This window comes from Lygodium microphyllum, chromosome 2, assembly GCF_053477565.2.
Source record: "Lygodium microphyllum isolate KBCC chromosome 2, Lygodium_microphyllum_v1.1.10, whole genome shotgun sequence".
NCBI classification, from domain to species: domain Eukaryota; kingdom Viridiplantae; phylum Streptophyta; class Polypodiopsida; order Schizaeales; family Lygodiaceae; genus Lygodium; species Lygodium microphyllum.
In genome coordinates, this window is record NC_141136.1 from 1,349,584 (window position 1) to 1,369,103 (window position 19,520).

General features: G+C 45.6%; 1 protein-coding gene across 1 annotated transcript in view; it reads right to left on the minus strand.

Annotated features, from left to right (window-relative positions):
• TOR (target of rapamycin) overlaps positions 1 to 19,520 on the minus strand; it is a 165,008-nt gene that overhangs the window by 46,075 nt on the left and 99,413 nt on the right. Inside the window, exons 37-39 of the mRNA XM_087690407.1 lie at positions 1,971 to 2,081; positions 1,502 to 1,642; positions 1,295 to 1,429 (exon numbers count right to left, since the gene is read on the minus strand). Of these exons, the coding sequence (XP_087546533.1) occupies positions 1,295 to 1,429; positions 1,502 to 1,642; positions 1,971 to 2,081 (387 nt within the window). The remainder of the gene's footprint in view (positions 1 to 1,294; positions 1,430 to 1,501; positions 1,643 to 1,970; positions 2,082 to 19,520) is intronic.

Below are 19,520 nucleotides of genomic sequence, written 5' to 3' on the forward strand. Positions count from 1 at the left end.
GAGTCCCCATCTGCTGCTTCTAGATAGTTGAGAAAAACTACCAAGCCCTTAGCCACCCCCAAGACGCAAGACACTCTTCACCACAGCTTGTGCTATACTAAATGGCAACCTCTTCAGTGCTCTTAGCACACAATTAAATCCTTTGTTTCTACCCATGATGCACTCTAGGTTATGAAGCACAAGCTTTGTCTTTCCTTTTCTGGAGGGAAATTCCTTTTATTTGTTTAAACATCCCAACTGTCTGCAAAGTTCCCTTGTGCCCGTACTAAAGGGCATGAAGCCGCAAAAAAAACACTACTAATTACAGAAGTAAACAGGATCTCCCAGAGTTGCTGACAGCTGCCCGAGAAGGAAGCATCAACACACAAGGTAAACAGAAGCTCCCAGACTTGCTCGCAGCTCCCCTAGAAGGAAGCTGCTCAATTACTTGTCTACATTTCACACTAGCTTGCTGCTCATGATCTCCCTGTCAGGTTGGCCCTGGGGACTGGTGGGAGCAAGTGTGTGAAGTAGGATCAAGTCTTCAAAGACCCTGATCCTATCTCCCATGGCTGGTCTCCCCCTCCCCTCTCCTTCGCCAGCCCCAACCCCCAACACCCACCCCACACCCCCGGGCTCCACACACCCGCCCACCCCCACCCCCCAGTAAAATGCAAGTGATGGAACCCCACCCCCAAGAAGAAAGGGGGCATGCACTCTCAAAAGACTCTAATCCTATGCTTCTAGAATGATTTATAACACTCCTAAAGTAGACAACCATCCAAGTGCTCCTTGATTGCCCATAAAAAACCGAATTAATTCTTACTTTGCACCCTCATCCAGATAAACCATGAAGACTTCAATACAAGAGTGACTAGGCAAGGATCTGCTTGCCATGAGGTGGTTAGCCTCCCAAAGCAGAATAGATTCAACAGCATCTCTTGAAACCAAAGCAGGTCCCAAAGGGAACCAAAATGCCCCCATCTCCCCCCCCCCCCCCCTACATGGACCCTAGAAAACTTCAAAACAAGATCAACCCTCTCCCACATTTTGCAAGTAATTACAAGCCAGCCGTATGATGCCATCTGTGAAATGAAACTTCCAGTACAAGCTTGAATACCACTCCAAGCAGAAAGAGCTATAGATTAATGGAAACAGAACCTTAGGCAGTAAACGACATTTAGTCTGTCTTGCATTTTTGGACTTGGGACACTCCACAGGACAGTGCCCAAGTAAGACTTAAATTATAGGAATGTTTACTACCACATTTTAAGCTCCATCTTCCAAATACAAGATTCTTCGGTAGGTGTAATACCTGCAGTTGATGAAATGCCTCTTTCCGTTTGTGGTCTTTTTCCACGTACCATTGATGCCTTAAATATGCAAATATGACCTGAGGTGCTTCATGGTACACGTCTACCCTTGGAGGCGATACAACTTCCGGATCATACTGCAAAAAGGATATGGTTTCCTTCAAATAAAAGCACCGTTCTAAAACAAGAATTCTTTTGAAGTCACTTGCCTGCAATAGCTTCACAAGGGTAGCATGGGACTGATCTATCCGGCCACTCTTCCGGCAAAGTGAGGCAAACTTTAGCCATGTCTCAATATCTTCTTTAGGAGGAAGAACAAGAGCGCGAACAGCTAGCAAAGATTGCCAGACCTGAAGGAGTGATTACATTGGCTGTCAGATCAGAAATCATAAACTCTCTTCATGCTGGTAAATGTTAGCAGTGCTTTATTGAACAAAAAACTCCAAGTTACAACCTTGCAATATAACTAGTCCAACTACAACATCCCCAAGTTAACATTGATCTCATGTTTCTCGAGGTACTTTATAACAAAAACCATCTCAATCGAGGATGGATTCAAAAGGTTTATTACTGGGCCATAAATAATTATTAATTCTATTTACCCGCATTTCTATCTTAAAGTTCATAAGTAGTATTGTTTATCCATCTTTCTCAAACAAGCAAGGCTTTGTATTTAACCTCCACATTGCGTTTGGTGCCACGAATGCGATCGTGCCACATCTTTCCAATAAGAGCAGCACGGTTTTCATTAGCTCCATTTGAGTTCACAAGTACTGAATAGTCAATGACCTGCCATACAACAATGTCATTGTCATAATTTTACTCACCAAGCTACCCATTTCTAAGACGATACAGCCACTGGCATGCTAATCACCATGTTACAACAAGCAAACAGAAGTTGCATAATTTGTCTTGCTAGAGTCACCTTTAATAGGCCATGGGAAAAAACACACATAAGTTGTTAGTTTGTGTCCTCAGACTGTGTGTGACTTCCACTGTAGCAGTCATTACTTTGTTCAGTCAAGCAAACAGTAACATGTAACTTTAATGGTAGCTGTTTCAAGTTGCATAGTAGGTGGTAATTTACATCTTTGACCTCCATATGTCATGCCTATATTATATAATTCCAGGCCTCAACATAATGGGGTCTGACTCTACACCCAAATGTCATCCCGTGACCCTCTGTATGCATGAGTCTCGTGCATTTACCTTCAATCAATGTAGTTCTATAGCTTCTGCTTCATCTTGTGCCCATCCCTTTTTCACTGCTTGTGTACTTCAAGTTAATTGACCTTAAATTTTCATTGTGCTTATTCTCTCTCACCTCTCAACAAAGGAAAGATCCAGAGGTCATGCTTATATTGTACAAAAGGAGAGCCTACTTCTCACAACAAGCCAGCAATAAAACTTGCATGGCACACAGCACGAGATGGCAGCTACTTGAAACACATTACATGTGAAATCACATTCAGTAATTCGGGACTTTGGTCTGAAGCTGTAAGATAGCAGCTACTTGAAATACATTACATGTGAAATCACATTCAGCAATTTGGGACTTTGGTCTGAAGCTGTAAGATGTGGTTCCACATGCCACAAAGACGTACAGACTCTAACTTAGTGCTTCGCTCTAGCAGTACAATTCTGACTACAGTCAAGGCTGAATAATGGATCGTGCCAAGGGCAAAAATTTCTCTTATATCAAGCATATCCACAAATGTTCTTCCTCTATCTGTATGACCAACTGCCTCACCTGAATGCATGGTCGAGCACAATAAAAATGTATGCTCACTATTCTCTGCTATCAAGGGGCTTGAATATCAATAGAAACTAAATTCTAATGCCTACATAAATGCTTTCCCGTGGAATAAATCAATCCCACACATACGAAAGACTAATCAGATACAGGCCAGATAGTTCAAGGAGGACAATATAGGAACACATGCCAGCACCTAGAAACCACTTAACTAAATGTCATCATTGAATGAAATGCTGTGCTGGCATGCTCTTGATGTAGTTCAAACAGCCTATCCACATTGCACTTGTGCTCTCAATGTACTTCCAAGAGCATGTGCCTCTCAACCACACCAAAACACAAGTTAAAATGAAAGTCCAAGAGAGACAAAGCAATCATCTTGATGCACAATTAAGAGTAGGAGTGGCTTCCAAGTGGAGGCTGCAACCTCTAGGATTGAGACAGACACCATACGAAACTTCATGGAAAGAGACGATCTCATAGCTAGAATCAGCTAGAGAATCACATGCTCTCAATATGCTTCCAAGAGTATGGCTAAGCCTAACCAAAGCACAAATTGAATATGAGAGTCCACGAGAGACGAAGCAATCATCTTGATGCACAATTGAGGGTAGGACTAAAGGACCTTGGATGTTACACAACGTAGGTGAGAGACAGAGGTGAGACAATGAGTGTGAGTAACTACTTGAAGGAATAGGGGATCCAAGAAATCCCTTTCATTGAGCTTGAATGTGTAACAATGTGTAGCCTCAAACCCCTACCGAGCTCTTCCTTTTTGTCTCAAGCTAGAGAAAATCTAATTCTATTAATAACACCTCAGAGAAAAAAAACCCCTGAGCTAAATACGAAGTACAAGGAACTCTAGGAAGAGTATCTAAGTACATAAAAAATACAACTGTTGTATGAACAACCAATCTAGTCAACTAAAATGCCAGACCATGTGAGGAGTAGTATAAAAGATGTCTGAATCCAAAATCTGCAGGACAGGCTCTTTTTCCTCCTTATTCTCTCTTAGCTTCCCTGCAGAGTGTGGACTATCTTTGTCCAAAGCCTCGATAAAGACTCTCAGTGGATATATCTTTAAGGTCAATGACTTGATTACATCTCGCAATCAATATGAACCCAACTATAATGCTGGAAATCTGCTCCCATCTATGGCAATGCCCCCGGGTTCACTATGTCTGTGAGTAATATGGGTAGGGATCCTGCTCAGATGTCATCAACCTCTACCTATCATCCAAGCTACAGTACCCCCATGTCACCACCATGGATCCCACTATGCCATGAATTACCTATAAGATTCTACAAACTCTCTCCAAGATATATATGTTTAAACCAGCAATCAACACAAAAGAAGAAAGCACGTTGTGCAAGCTGCAATAATGTAAATTATGCTACTTCTTCTGGAACCCTCAATTATTGGACACCTAAAAACAAGAGAATCCTTTTGCAACATGACAGAAACACATTCAAGTAAACCACACGAAGAGCAGATTTGCAACATGAGAGAAACACATTCAAGTAAAAACAGGAGAACCCTTTCTAAAACTGCTTATTTTAGAAAGTAGAGCTTGTGAAGCTCGGTAGATCCACACGCTTGCTTCGGTTCTTTAGGAGAGTTAGGGCAGCAAGAGTTTGTTGACCTAAACATTCATTACACATTGATTAGCTCCTTAAAATAGCCCCAAAACAGCAAATTACCAAAGGTTTCATTAAATGGGGAGAGGTTCTAGAAAGTTTATGTGTCCCACATGCAAAATCCCAATCCGGGAGGATCCTTCCAAATCTATAAATGGACAGGCTGCCCTCTCCCACCAGCTGTCCAGCCCCCAACGACTGCTTCTATGACGTCTACAACAATTCCCAGACCCCACTATCGCCGATGATCAGCTTCCATCATCTACATCAGGTCACTCTTGTGTTTTCAGCACTTTTCTTCATCGATCTCTTACTCTGACTAGTTTCTATTGCACATAGAACTCAAGATTTGTGTCTAATCGAGGACACATTGACACCTCCGTCAGCCCGCTCCCACGAGAGCCAATAGCTGTTGAACAGCTCTGCCCTTGAACACCTTATACATTATTTTCTTCATTTACAGCATCGATTCACGAACTTTAGAGTTCTCTTTCTTCTATATTTGTGTTTATGTTTTCCGATTTTGTGTTTTCCGCTTTGCACTTTGCGTTTTGCCTTTAGGGTTTGAGTTTTGCACGTCATTGTTTGAGTCTTTGTGTTTCAATCATGGCCGTACTTTCTATGTTCGCTCAAGGTGAATCCTAGTGTATCTTCACATAGCCAAGATCTTCTCCAAGCTTGATATATTATATGTGGATGATTGGAATCGCTCTCGACCGACACACCGCTGCTCGCGCCCCCGCCATCGTAAACCATCCCCACCCCCCAAGTTTGACTGGCGTCGCGCCCCCGGTCTCTCTTGCCTACCGCCCGCCATCGCACTGCCTCCCCCCTACCCAGCACTACGCTGCCCCACCCCTTCCACCTCACCACGTTGTGCCCTGCACCCATCCGCCTCACCATTACGCTACCCCCCCCCCCCCGGTGGCCCCCCATCGCCTACCTCCTCTACACCGCCGCCTCCGGCATTACAACAATGTGTTTGGTAGGTTCTCAGAAGGGACGCGCACTAGAAACCTCTGGTCAAACACCGGTGCATTCTACGAGTGCCCCCCAGTCAAACACCTTGCGAGTAGTCCTCTCTAAGGAACAGCTCTTACCAGTCCGTGCCACAGAGCTGGAGCTAAAAGAAACAACGATCTTTGGATAGGTCATATGGCACTCCCCGTCTAGGGCTCAGCTTCGGGACTGGCTTCACTCCACGTTGCGCATTGGCACAACACAAATAGTGGAGGCGATTCTCATGGGGCAAGGGATCTTCATGGTACGACTCACCTTGGCAACGTAGCCCAGGAGTTAGTCGCCAATTCACCCTATGCCTCCATGAAAGGGGTCATTTACATGGTCCCTTGGTATAGTGGTTTCACAATGGAGGCATTCGCGCTCCACAACAGTTTCCTTACACATCCGGTTACCCTATTCTTCCCCGGACTAGCGATAGAGTATCGTCACCTTGTGGAAGACTTTGGATGGCTCTTCGACATTGTCCTTCCCGCCTCCTTTGTGGATGCAGTGACAGCCGCAGGAGTCCCAAAGGTAGGGGTGGCAGTGAAAGAGACAAAGAACATACCACAGTTTCTAGAGATAGAGGCAGGCGCACACTCCTTCAGGCAGCAGGTTATTGTGACGGGGCAGCCCGGGCAGTGCCTACATTGCCATGACATTGGGCACCTGGCAGCAGAGTGCATGCGCTTCAGAGCCAAGGCAGCTTCGCCAACATGCCCACAGGTAGACGTGAACGGCTTCGGGTCCAGAGATGACAGAGAGGGAGAAGACAGGGGGAGCCGCAGCCAGCCCCTCAGCCACAGCAGCAGGGAGAAGGATGGCAAGCATCGCCCCCCCCCCCCCCCCCCCCGCAAAACACAACGCGGCTCCCCCCTCCTCTCCCCACCTGGCAGGACCACAGGTCTGCACATCCACCCCCACAGAGGCATCACAGGCAATCACCCGAGGTCTCGCATGCCCCATCCCCTCACCCTCCCCCCACTCCCCACAGTCCCCCCCCCCGACCCTAGTCCACAGTCCCCCCCACTCCAGAGCTACGCCCCCCTCCCCCCCTCCCACACCCACCGGGCATCTCCGACCACCCCACCACCCTTCGACCCTCTCCGTCTCCAAACCCCCCCCCCCCCCCCGGTCACCCATCCACCCCCTTCCCATAGGAGGTGAGAAGCCCCATACACCAACATCCTCCACTCACCACCAGTCTAAACCCCCCTCCCCACACAGCCACCAGTACCGTCCAAGCCACCCATCACACTTTCCCGAAAGAGGTGCAACTGCTACCACAGGAGTCCTTTCACAGTGGGCCATGGTCTTGTCTAAGAGTTGTGGAGCGTGGACAGTTCCCACTACCCCTGGAGGTGGGAATCTTCATGGTACACAAGTCAAGGAATGGCAAGGTCCATCTACTAGCACCACCGGATGGACTACACTATGGCTTCTTCCTTTAGACGTCTCACACAGAAGATTGGATGTCGACCCAGATAGAGGAGGAGGTGAGGAGCCAGGTGGCAAATCACATCTCCCGTATGGGAGAAGGTGGACTGGCACTTTTCTCCCAGCAGTGGCTAGGTTGCATGATGGACATTAACTGGTGAGTTGGGGCTGAGGTCCCACATCTGAGTATTATCTTTCGAACCCCTCCACAGAGAAAAGCACCAATGGATGTGATCGAGTGGCCCCTGGCACAGACAGTCGGTTTCTACCAATGTATGGAGTCTCGTCTCTCAACCTTGTTGATAGATGCCCTGGTGGTACCAATAGGCACATCCATCTCACCCATGGTCCGCCCGGGGGATACCATGGGGGAATGGAGTTCACCATCCAAGCCGGCAGCGAAGCATATACACATGCCTCATAGTTCCTCTTCTTCGTCACCAACAGCTTGCACACCGAACAGATGCCTCCACTATAGTGGGGCACATGGCTCCAGGAAGTTAATTGTTCAGCAGGAGCAGCATCCTGCCCTTGCCGGACGGGGATTGACATCCTACTTCGACAGGAGCACAAGCTCACTCCCACCCAGGCCCAACGGATAGGGAAAGTACTCCCGGACACTTCAAACACTTACTAGGAGCACGCCATCGATGCCCATAGGAGGAGTGGAGGCATATGCACCTCTATTGACCTGAGTCTCACGCCTGTGTACTAGACCATGGGACGATAGTGGCAGAAAGGGGTTCTATGGATCAAATTGAATATTGGGGACTCGTGCCTTGAAGTCCTCAATGTTTATACCCCTACTGAGGTTAGGGCATGCAGCAGGTTCTAGGTGGAGATCGCGACAGGATTCCCAAAGGTGGACTCCTGGATTATTGGAGGAGACTTCAACAACCTGGAGGCCTTAGAGGACCAGCAGGGCAGAGCAAAGACTACCAGGGCATGGTTGGGGAGGAGCAGGAGGCATGGGAGGTCTTTCTACTAGCAATAGGAGTACGCCATGCTTGAAGAGACCCTGCCTTCACCTACACAATGTATCAACATTCACCTACACAATGCAGTGATGCACGTAAGATTGATCATTGTAAATGCTAAAGTCTAAATTGTAAAGTATAAAGTTTATACTTCAAAGTTCAAGTTTACAAGTTAAAACAACAAATTTGAAATGTTATGGTTAAGTGTTTAAACTTTACCTGCTTTGGACTACCCATGCTCATCATAGCCCTCATTATGCGTAAGTTAGTACAGCAATAGACTAGCCGCTCTAACTGTCGTGTGCTGAGCCGATTGCGAATCTTTGTGTGAATGAGAGAATAGGCACTCCAATTTCTCTCACATGCACTCGAAGAGCAATCCTGGGCAAGGACCCTTCTGGCTAAGGGCTGAAGGGTCTCCAGTGCGTATCCAAAGTTTTGCCACCAAAATAAAGGCTTCACAAGTGACTCTCTCCTCTATCAAGTGGGAGAAGAAAAAGCCACAAGCCCTCTTTGATCTGCATAGTATCTTAGCTCCTCTGGCACTGCATTGTGGTCATCCACAGGGGCCAGACGAGTCAAATAAGCAAGTTGTTCTGAACGGAACTCTCTATCATCCATGGCCGTCGGTGACTTTATATAGACCAGATGTACCAATGCGGCAAAACCATGGATGGGCTTATGCATCCACGCCCATCTTCTCTCTGCTATCTCTAAAACATGTGCACGTTGTATCTCTATGATCACTGTATAAGCACGCGCCTCCACCAATCCCACTCTAAAGAAGTGAGTGAGACGGCCCATGGTGGACCCCTCGCAATCACTCATACATAACACCCTATAAAAGGGAGTCATGACAAAGACAACGGCACGTACATTTTGCCAAAACTGCTCATTAAGGCACAAGCGTTGCATGGCTTTGGCCTCCTCTATCTCATGCTCATCCCACTCATTCCATAGAATGGACACCATTGTCTAGCGCAAGGCAGACCGCACCTCATAAAGATGCTCCAGCAATAACTACATGTAAGCAAGTGTTGAAGAAGGGTTCTTCAACTCCAGTGTGCTATGCTCACGATATATCGCAAGCACCTTTACCTTTACCATGAAGAATGTGACAATTGATGTAGCTTTGCAGACCACCCTCTTCATCCACTTGAGCTTCCCAATGTCCTCCATGAGTAAGTCCAAACAATGACTTGCACTTGGAGTCCACACAATCGTAGGGAACTTGGCCTCTAGCAAATGGCCCATGCGCCAACAATTCAATGCATTGTCAGTAATAACTTGTACCACATTTGAGGGACCCACCTATAACCACAATTTACAAATTACAAGTTATGTACAAATCAAATTTCAATTATGAATCATTATATTATCATAATGAAAGAAGTGAAACAAATTTAAAACGCAAATTCCAATGTATACCTCAATGATAGCTTGTCGAATGTGACGGTAGATGAATCCGCCCGTCACTTTTCTCCCCCTCTTGCCGGTATCTACGGCCCGCAAAAAGTAAGTACCGAGTGGACATGAGACGAGTATGTTGATGATGCTCCGTTTCTTACGATCACTTCATCCTTCGATGAGAATAGAATCAAGGGCTCTATCAATCCTCTCCTTCTCTTCATCAATCTTTCTCGTCCTCATATCACTGTATGTGACACCGATCCATCCTTCACATGGACCCACATTGGGAATGGCTTTTATCATCTTCTTCCATTGCTCTTGCTTTAGGACATTCAATGCAAGATTGCACTCAATCACCATGCGTGCAATTTCAATGTCCGCAAGTCATTACCTTTCTCTAAGAAAGACAACCCATCCATGCATATGAGGGGGAGCTTGAGAGAGACGATTGTCTCTCCGGCACCGCATGAGCCTCCACTCTTTGTCTTTTATCGCAGCCAGGTGTGGATGTCGAGCCCCCACCACCAATGGTAGAGGCCTCTCCCTCATCGGTTGAAGATACGCCCACATTGGATGCTTCCTCATTAGTAGGCATAGGAGTTGGTGCCGATAAGCCACTTCCTCCTCCTCCTCTTGTGGATCCCCCTCTCATATTGGCGAGAATCTCCTCTGCAATGTTTTGAGGGATCTCCTTGCATGGAGCAACTTGCCCCCCGTCTTGGAAAGATATTGGAGAAGCCGAGTTGCACCACTTGTATACTGTTTCCCGCAATACTCGCATGTCCAATGGTGGGAGTTGGACTTCTTTGTGTCCCTCTCCACCTGGATCACATGCAAATTAAAGGCCTAGTGGTTGTCACGAGTCATGGTGCCGATGACGGATAAAGAGACTCGACACACACACACACACACACACACATGCTTGAGTCTCGACTCTTCAAAGTGGAGAGGGAGACGTGGTAGGCTCGAGTGTTGGGGTAAAGTTAAAAGAGCAAGAGTGCAAGAGAGCAGTTGGGAGATAAGAATGGCAAATGCTTTGATAGGGTGCGGGATAATGGGGATGGGATATGAGATTTGAGAATGGCAAATGCTTCAATAGGGTGCAGGAAAGAGGGAATGGGAGATGAGATTCGAGAATGACAAATCACAAGTCCATTCAAAAATCAAGATCCAAGAGAGGAAGATGAGAATGGTAAGTCACAAGTGCTTGTTGAATTGGTATGGAAGCATGGAGAAGAGAAGCAACTTTTGTAGATGAGAGGAGGGTCAAAGTTCAAACAGTCAAAGAGGGATCAACGGTCAAAGAGAGGGCTGCCAGCTAGAAGGAATCCAAAGAGGGCTGGGAAGGGGAGTGCTTGGCTGGAAAAGGGCGTGGGGTGAGGTATCCAAGGCTTCCCACCCCCCAAAAAGTGCCACGCAGGTGGGCGGAGTAAAAGCAGCGGTGCAAAAAACGTGACGCGGGATGGATGACGCACAGGCGACGTGGCCCAAATAGGCCCAAAATTTCGTTGGAATTCATACAAATGTGTACCGTACAGTACCGTACGAACCTGTCCGTACGACATACGAAGGCAACTATTACAGCAAGTCTGGGATCACATCCCGTCCCTCGTCACAAAGGAGATGGGACGCTCCCTCCTAGCCCCCTTCACAGAGAAGGAACTAGAGGAGGCTTTCCATACACAGGACGGGTAGAAATGCCCAGGAGAGGATGGCCTTTCTAAGGCTTTCTTCACTACCTAGTGGGAGGTGGTGAAGGACCCCTTAGTGATGGCCTTCAAGGACATTTTCACTTCAAGATAGATGCCAGGGACTCTTTCGACAGGCCCCATCAATCTTCTCCCCAAAGGAGGAGACCGCGGTTGGAGCTTTCCCAGTGGAGACTGATCACCTTACTGTAGTAGCCTATAAGATACTGGGAAAGATGATTGGTAGGCGACTACACCTATGCTTCCAGACATCATCCATGACACCCAGACAAGCTTTATCCAGGTTAGGAGCATCCTAGACAATGTATTCACCTTCTTTGAGGAGACAGGGTGGGCTCAGCACACTGGGCAAGGACTGACCATAATACTCCTAGACTTCGAGAAGCCTATGACGGGGTGGACTAGGATTTCCTAGAGGGCACCATGGTGAGGTTGGGCTTCCCCTAAGCATGGATCTGCAGGGTCTCCACACTTTACAGATCCGCTACCAATAGGGTTCTCATAGGCGGAATGGGAGGGGAGGAGTTTCAGCTGGAGAGATTGGTCCACGGCAGGGTTGTACCTTGGCTTTGTACAAGTTCTTACTCTTTGCGTAGGCGATGTCTTATTTCCTCAGGTCACATGTGAGCGAGTTATGCAGCCTCCAACTTCCAATGAGAGAGGAGACAGAGTTATTAGACTAGAGTATACAACAGGTGATACGGCACTCTACATAGAGGACGATGAGTTGATGCTAGAGAGATTTCTTAGAGACCCGGACTCTAGCACAAAGTGAGGGGGGACACCTGGGATTTAAATGGGTGAGCAGAGGGCAGACCATCCGTTACCTAGGGTTCCAAGTGGGACTCGACATCACTCCCACCCAGCAGTTTCTTCCAGTCCTCAACTCTATTCGGAGGAAGCTAACCTACTAGAGTACTGCTCGCCTCTCCCTAGCAGGCCAAGCCCTGGTGGATAACCAGGTCCTCCTAGCCACAGCCTGGTACATCGCCTCGCATTGGTCCTTCTCCTAATCTTGTGTAGTTCAGCTTCACCGCCTAGTGCGGAACTTTCTTTGGTCCGGCTCAGATGGTTCCAAGGATTCTCGAGCTAAGGTGGCGTGGGCGACCATCATCTGGCATCGGTCAGAGGGAGGACTTCGGATCATAAACCCAGAGTATCAAAGTATGGCCCTCTTGGGCAAGCTACAAGTCCGCGGCCTCACACCAGCAGGGCAGACTTGAAAGGTCCTATTGTAGAAGGGTCTTCAGGATTGTAGACCGAGGCTTGGTGGTGAGTGGAGGCCGTCCCTGAGATGGATCTTCACGACAGCCCAGATCCCCCCCCCCTTGGATCCCCCTTCCTACGCAGCTTGCTCCATGTGTGGCAGGGCTTCCTTAAGGCCCTAATTTAGAGCCCCCCACGCTGCCAGGAGGAGATAGACCATCAGTCGGTGATCTTGCAAACCCATGTCAGAGATTGGAAAGGAGCACAAATCAGCGAGCGCCTCTATATCCAGTGGGCTGGTTAGGAAGCTGGCCCAACTCGCACCATCAGGACATGGCAGGAGGTGTACAAGATGGTTAATGAGGAGGTGTTGCAGCGAGTATAAGGTTGCCAAAGAGGAGTGGAGTTGAGGAGAAGGGAGATAGACACAACTATACCTCAGGAGTGGCTTACTCCCCCAATATGAGAGCCAGTAGAGCCCGGGGAGGTATGGGCCACTAGGTTTTCACCAGCAGGTATCCCCCTACAGGTGGCAAGTAGAGTGGTGAGCTCTGGACCTCCGTCATCCACTCCCTCCGCAGCAAATGGGACCACGTGCAGGGCTGGTCAAAAGCTCCATTGTCACTTCATGCACACTTGGAGCCGCCAGGATGTGTTTTTCGTGATAGGCAAGCAGCCCCAGATGGCGATACACCCCGCCTCCATGGCTTCTTGCCCCAATCCCCCCTAGACTGCCCTGAGAGGCTTGTACATCTGATATATCAATGACTCTACATCAACTCCAGCTAGTCTGTTGAGCATGACCACTTCCTTGTATTCAAGTTTTTTTGAAGTAATATAACTAGCGACACTTTATTTGCAAAGAAAAAAAAATGTGGAAGATTGGGCTTGTGATAGAGAGGCCTAGCTAGCATCAATCCTTGCACTACTCTTTCAGACCATTTATCAATTGAGTCAGTTCTCTACAAGAGAGTTAGAGGATGCAACTCTAGTGCCAAGATCCTAGACCACATGTACCACATGATCTTAGAGTCTGATTCACACAAAGTTGATTGTCTAGATATTCTTTAACTAGACAAACAATTAGAGACTTCAATGAGAACGTCTAGAAGATTAGTTACTTTTGTAGGAAGGAGATTGGGCCATGAAGAGAAGGAAACATAATATGTTTTGTTTGGGAGCTTGGCTTCTGAATAACAACTTCACCTTTTGGGAGCCTACTACTCTTCCATGCTCCAACTTCCAAGTATCATGACCTCTTTGTACTTCTTTTTTATTTCCAAAAGACATATGACAATGTAGATCGGGAAAGTTTGAAGGGCACCATGTTTGAGATGGGTTTTCTAGAGCAATGTATCAATGCAGGTATAGCTCTCTATTCTTCACTTTAGCCACGTCCTTACTAGTGAGATTGGAGGGCAGAGGTCTAGTATATAGAGATGAGTGAGCCAAGGATGTCCAATTGCTTCTTATTCTTGTATGTTGCAAAGCCCATGAGTTCCTTCTTGAGAAATAAATGTACTAGAATTAGAAATATCTACCTGCCCATCCCAAAGTTTGAGAGCTCCTTCATGTACAATTTCAAAACAACACATCAATACATTTAGAGTGGGGATGAGAGCAACTTTAAGGCCTTTGTTGTAGATCAAGCTGATTGGTAGAGATTGGCACTAGTGGTTTTTGGATATGTGAGACTAGACAATTGGACTAGAGACCCCATAATGTTTTCACATGGGTTACTTGCAAGACGATAGTGAGATATTATAGATGTCATGTGGGGATTTATGTTACCTTTCAAAAGCAATCAGCGCCCACTTTGCTAAGCCTTAGACTAAGGCTCTTGTACTGGAGTACAAGGATGCTTTCTCTTGCAGGGGGATTGGTGGTTGCCAATCAAGTACTTATGACTATGTGATACATCACTTCTTATGGAGTGTTCTCTAGGTCAAGCATTGGTTAAGTAAGTGTCTCATCAGAAGTTTTATTTGATCAAGCAGAGACTTGAGCCCAGCCAAGGCAAGAGGTGGCTTCGGATGTTCTTATTCAATGTAGACAAGAGGCGGCTTGGGGATCATTGATCAAAATAGCTAGAGTAGAGCTTTATTGGTTAAGCTCATTGTTAGAGGTCTTCTTCCAAACAAGGAGCCTTGCAAGAAGTTACTGCAACAAAGATTATAATCCATTAGAGCAAGGCTTCGAGAGCCTCTACAGAGATTCTAGTGGGACCTAATGTTTTGAGGGAGTTAGTCATTGATAGACAATGTGATGCAACCTTCTTGGGCTATACCACCAGATTGGGGAGAAGGATACACATGAGTAGGATCAAAGTAAAGCTAGCAACCACTTGTCATTGGCACAAATAAAGTATATTTGAACCCTTCTTGACATATTTTTCAATGTGATTGGATGATAGCTTTAGGCCCTAGAAGATATCCTTTTTCATATGGCTTATAGCTAATTGGACTTTCACATTATGTAAGGCTCGCTTATGGTAGGATGCTAATGGCATGTGTCCAATGCAGACAGTTAGAGGAGACCCAGAGGCTCTATCTATAGAATTATCCTGGACCCTACTACATCTTGAGGAGAGCCATGACAATGGTCTTTCATGGCATCTCTCATTAAGGGGAGCCCTAGATTTATTATTGTTGGCCAACACTACAATATGATTCCTATTCTAAATTATTTACAAGCACCATGGACTTACGTGCATTCTCACTTACGGGAGCAAATTGTTATGACCTCTTGCTTGGTTCATTTGGACTACGAGGTGTAGCCATGCTATTAACCTTTAGGATGCCTCTCCATTGTAAAGACTCTTCCTAGGATCCAAACAAAGACTATTTATACTCTTTAAAGGAGATGGGGAAGACTCTAGGGTGACTCTGAATGCATGAGAAGTAAAGATGCTTTTACGAGGATAGGGAACTCTAACACCGTCTTTCTACTAGTTGTTGAGATGTTAAGGTTCACACGAGCTAACACTCACATACTTGAATGACCATTTCTGCATTCATATCATTGGAGCAATTGGTACCTAAATCCGCATATACTTCTAGTGATACTTTCTAGTGGCATCAATTAGTCCACCTACCCGAGTTACTAGATAATCTTTCTAGTTAGCTTGTTCAATCATGGACCGCTTGTACGTGATGTATGTTGTACTCTCTCTTTATTCTTCGTAGATTGTTGTAGTGGAGAAGAAGAAGAATAAGAAAGATTAGGGTTTTCAGCTTTCTATCTTCTATGCATTCTATGTGCTGTGTCTTACAAGACCTCAAGCTCCCTCTCTCTCCTTGTATCTTTTCAAGGCATCAGAGCAGCATATAGGCGATAAGATATGACCCACAAGCACAAGAATCTACAAGAAAGCCTTACTGTGGGGCACAGTTGTAGAGATCTCTCTCATACGACCTCCGAGTGACGAGTTGTCTTTGTGAGCTTAGAGTGCTGAAGGGAGTGTAACAAACCTCTAGTCTCTTACAGGTGCATATATTCATATTCCGGGTGTGTTTTGGCCTCTGTTCAGGAGTTACAGGCATAGTTACCAAGAACGGGATCACATCCATGTATGGACCTATGGCATGTGTCACTCCATCCATCTACTATCAATGTCACTCCATTCCTTGCCATTGATTGCAAATATTTGCTGTTGCAATCTCTATGGCTGCCTTCTCCTTTTGAAGCAATGTAGTCTTGATAGTTTCTGATGAAGAGGGCCTATATGTGGGTCCATACTCTACCATCTTTGTCACCATATTTAAAAAATACGATGAACCTGGCTGATTTGAATGCAATATAGTCATAGTCGAAACAGCGTCTCATTGTTGCATCTGTTTCCTCTTTTTTCATTGGTTCCCATGAAGTGTGCAATGAACTCTATCCAACACGACCTACTGCCAATGATGGCCCATGAGAAGGTTGCATGGTTGTGTAGCCACTAACCTCAATGGTCTTCTGCATGAAGCACCATGCCCTGCTGGCCTTCGAATCCATGTTGTTGGATCCACCGCTATGTTTGGTGTCCTCTTGGCATGTGAAATCCCCATAGAAGTGGCTCTGCAGTCAAGTAACTCATGTCTTTTCTCAACTGATACATTGGCACAAAAACGCACTCTTTCCCCTTCTCATGTAGAAGATGGGCTCTCACTTTATCAGCCCCACTAGTGCGAGCATGAGAGCAAAGTCTGCATTTCCAAGGGCGAGCCCCTCCACCTCTCAATCGCTCCCCTACATCTACCTCATCCCACCATGACCAAATAGTGCTTCGACTTCGTCCAGTTGTCGATGAAGTACCTACTAAGGATGATGAAGATCCCATAGATGTCTATGCTGCCATCTATATAAAAGGTGACAAATAATCAAAAAAGTTCAATGAAATTGCATAAAATTGCAGCCAAAATTTCAACATGCATGTGTTTGGTAAAAATGCCCAAATTTTGGTGCCCCAAATTCGGATCCGAATGCCCCACATTTGGGGACATTGCAGCCAAATTTGGGCCCCAATCGTTGCTGAGAAAGCCCCAAATCCGGGGAAACGACTGATCCAAAATCCCCCAAATTTGGGGGAGATTGCAGCATGAATCATAGATGCCTTAAATGCCCCAAATTGCCACAAGTTGCCCAAAATTTTGGCTATAATGCAGCTAGATTGGAGCTGTGAACCCCTGCTGAATCACCCTTAAATCTGGGGCAAAGACTGATCCGAAATGCCCCAAATTTGAGGGCAATTTCAGATCCCAAATCCTCCGGAATTGGAGGCAATTCAGGCCTCAATTGTAATAAATACTTTAAATTTGGGAACAATTGAGAATTTTGTGGTAATAGGGGCAATTGTCCAATTTCTCACATTGAGAGCGATTTGGGGCAATCAACAAGGGGACATCTAGGGTCCCAAATTGCTCCTTATGCCCAAAATTTGTCCACAATGTACAATTTACACAAATTTTTTAAAATTTTAATAAAATTGAAAATGGTGTGCATGGTTAGTAGACACCTTGGAATTTAGGAAAGCTGAAATTTGATTGGTGAACCTCCGACTCTGCACAAGCTCGTGACAGCCTACAAGGCTTGGCAATGAGATGAAAGGAAGCGAGTGCGCACGAGAGAGAGAGAGAGAGAGAGAGAGAGAGAGAGAGAGAGAGAGAGAGAGATGAAATGAAATGATATATTAACGTCTACAAAAGGCCAAAATGACCTATGAGACCACGAGTTACAATCATGTGTATGATGATACAACTGTCTAGGCAAAATATGCAGCACAAAGCAAAATAAGAAAGCAAACTAACTATGGCTGTGTGTAAACATAGAGCTCTATCTAGTAACAATGAGCTCCAAATGGTACAATGTCATGTGGGTATGGAGGGCCTAGCTCTAGTCCGAGCAATAATCCCCTGTATCCGCTTATGAAGGTGCCGTCAGTGTCTGTGTCGAGGCCTAGGACGTCTAGATCGGCTAAGCTGGACGGCTCGATCAATCAGTACTCCGTGTGTGTGTGTGTGTGTGTGTGTGTGTGTGTGTGTACTCAATGAGAGAGAGAGGTGGCCAGAGCCTACAGACGACCTGCTACATGTGCAGCAATTGAAGCATAGGTCGACACAGGACAATAGCCAGAGAGTGACGGGTGGGAGATCGACAATAGTGGTGGGGGCTTCTCGAACACGCAACGGCAGGAACGTTAAGGTGTGTTTTAACATTTTGTTTAGAAAAAAATTAGCCACACTAGAAGTCCATTCCAAACAAGGAATGGCCATGGAACGGCCAAGCAACGGCGATGGAACTGCCGAGGAACGGCCTGGGAATCAGCTAAAGTGTTCTGCAAGCGTTTCTTAGGTTCATCCCTCCCAGAACGCATTAATCCATTCCTAAGTTCTAGAGCGGGCATTCCCTATTTCTATGGTTGAAGGCTATTCATGTACCAATCTAATAATGTTCAAGAACTCTACAAACCTTCTCATTTTGCAAACAGATTGCACATGTTAGGTGTGACAAACAGTATTTGCAAATTATCAAACATTACAAGTGTTGCTCAGGATATACTTATGTACTAATATTAGGCCATGTGACAATTTACTTCAATTAATAGGTTATTGATAATTCACTTGAATTAGTAGGTTATTGATGGTAGACTTTTGGCTTTTACACAATGTCTCAGGGGTCTCATCAAATTGTCAGTGACAAGCTTGACAAGCATAAATTCCATACTTGAAAGTTCAGATTGACCAATTAGCTTATGGGTAAAGCTTATAGGGACTACATTGAATGAGATAATGCTAAGGCTCCAAAATTCCTGAAAGAAAATGCTATGCCGAAGTAAGATAAGGCATTTAAGAAACAAAACTAAGGTGATCAAAAAATTATTGTCAATGCTTCAGACAACATGATTTGGTATGTAGAGGATGCAAACTCTCTTACAGAAGGAAAGAATAATCCGGTCAAGCTATTTGGTACAAATACCAAAGCCAGAAAGTTACACTTGAAGTCCGAGTTAAACAATGTCAAGAATCGCAATATGTCTATCAATGACCATGCATTCAAGATTAAGCACAATGTTCAAGCTCTTCGATCCTTAAAGTGCAGGTTAATGATGATGATATAGTGGCTGCATGTTTGGATGGTTTGGGCTAGGAGACACCATCCCTGATCTTGCAGATCTAATATCTCTGTTGCTATTGAGAGAGAAAAACTTGAGTCTTGTTGCATCCTTGTGACAAAGCAAGAACCGTTTAGAATAGGTGTTCTGCTCTAACACAAGTAGAGATAGATGTCGTGGTGGGGTAGAGGACACGGTTATGGCCATTATGGGTAAAATCAAGGGTAATCTCATCATTCACAAAAGAAGTCACATATAGGTAGTACAAGCTAGTCTAGAGTCAATGCTATAATTGTAGTTAAAAAAAGGTCATACTGCATATAACTATCCAAAAGAGAAGAGCTGGGAATAGAAGAAATGGCAGAGGACACCATAACAATTATGCATCTACCAATGATCAAGTTGATAATGAGAAGTTGTTTGTCATGCAGCACATGATGAATGCAAATGCATCAACAATGAGTGCTGATGTATGGTATGTGGATTCAACTGTCTCTAACATAA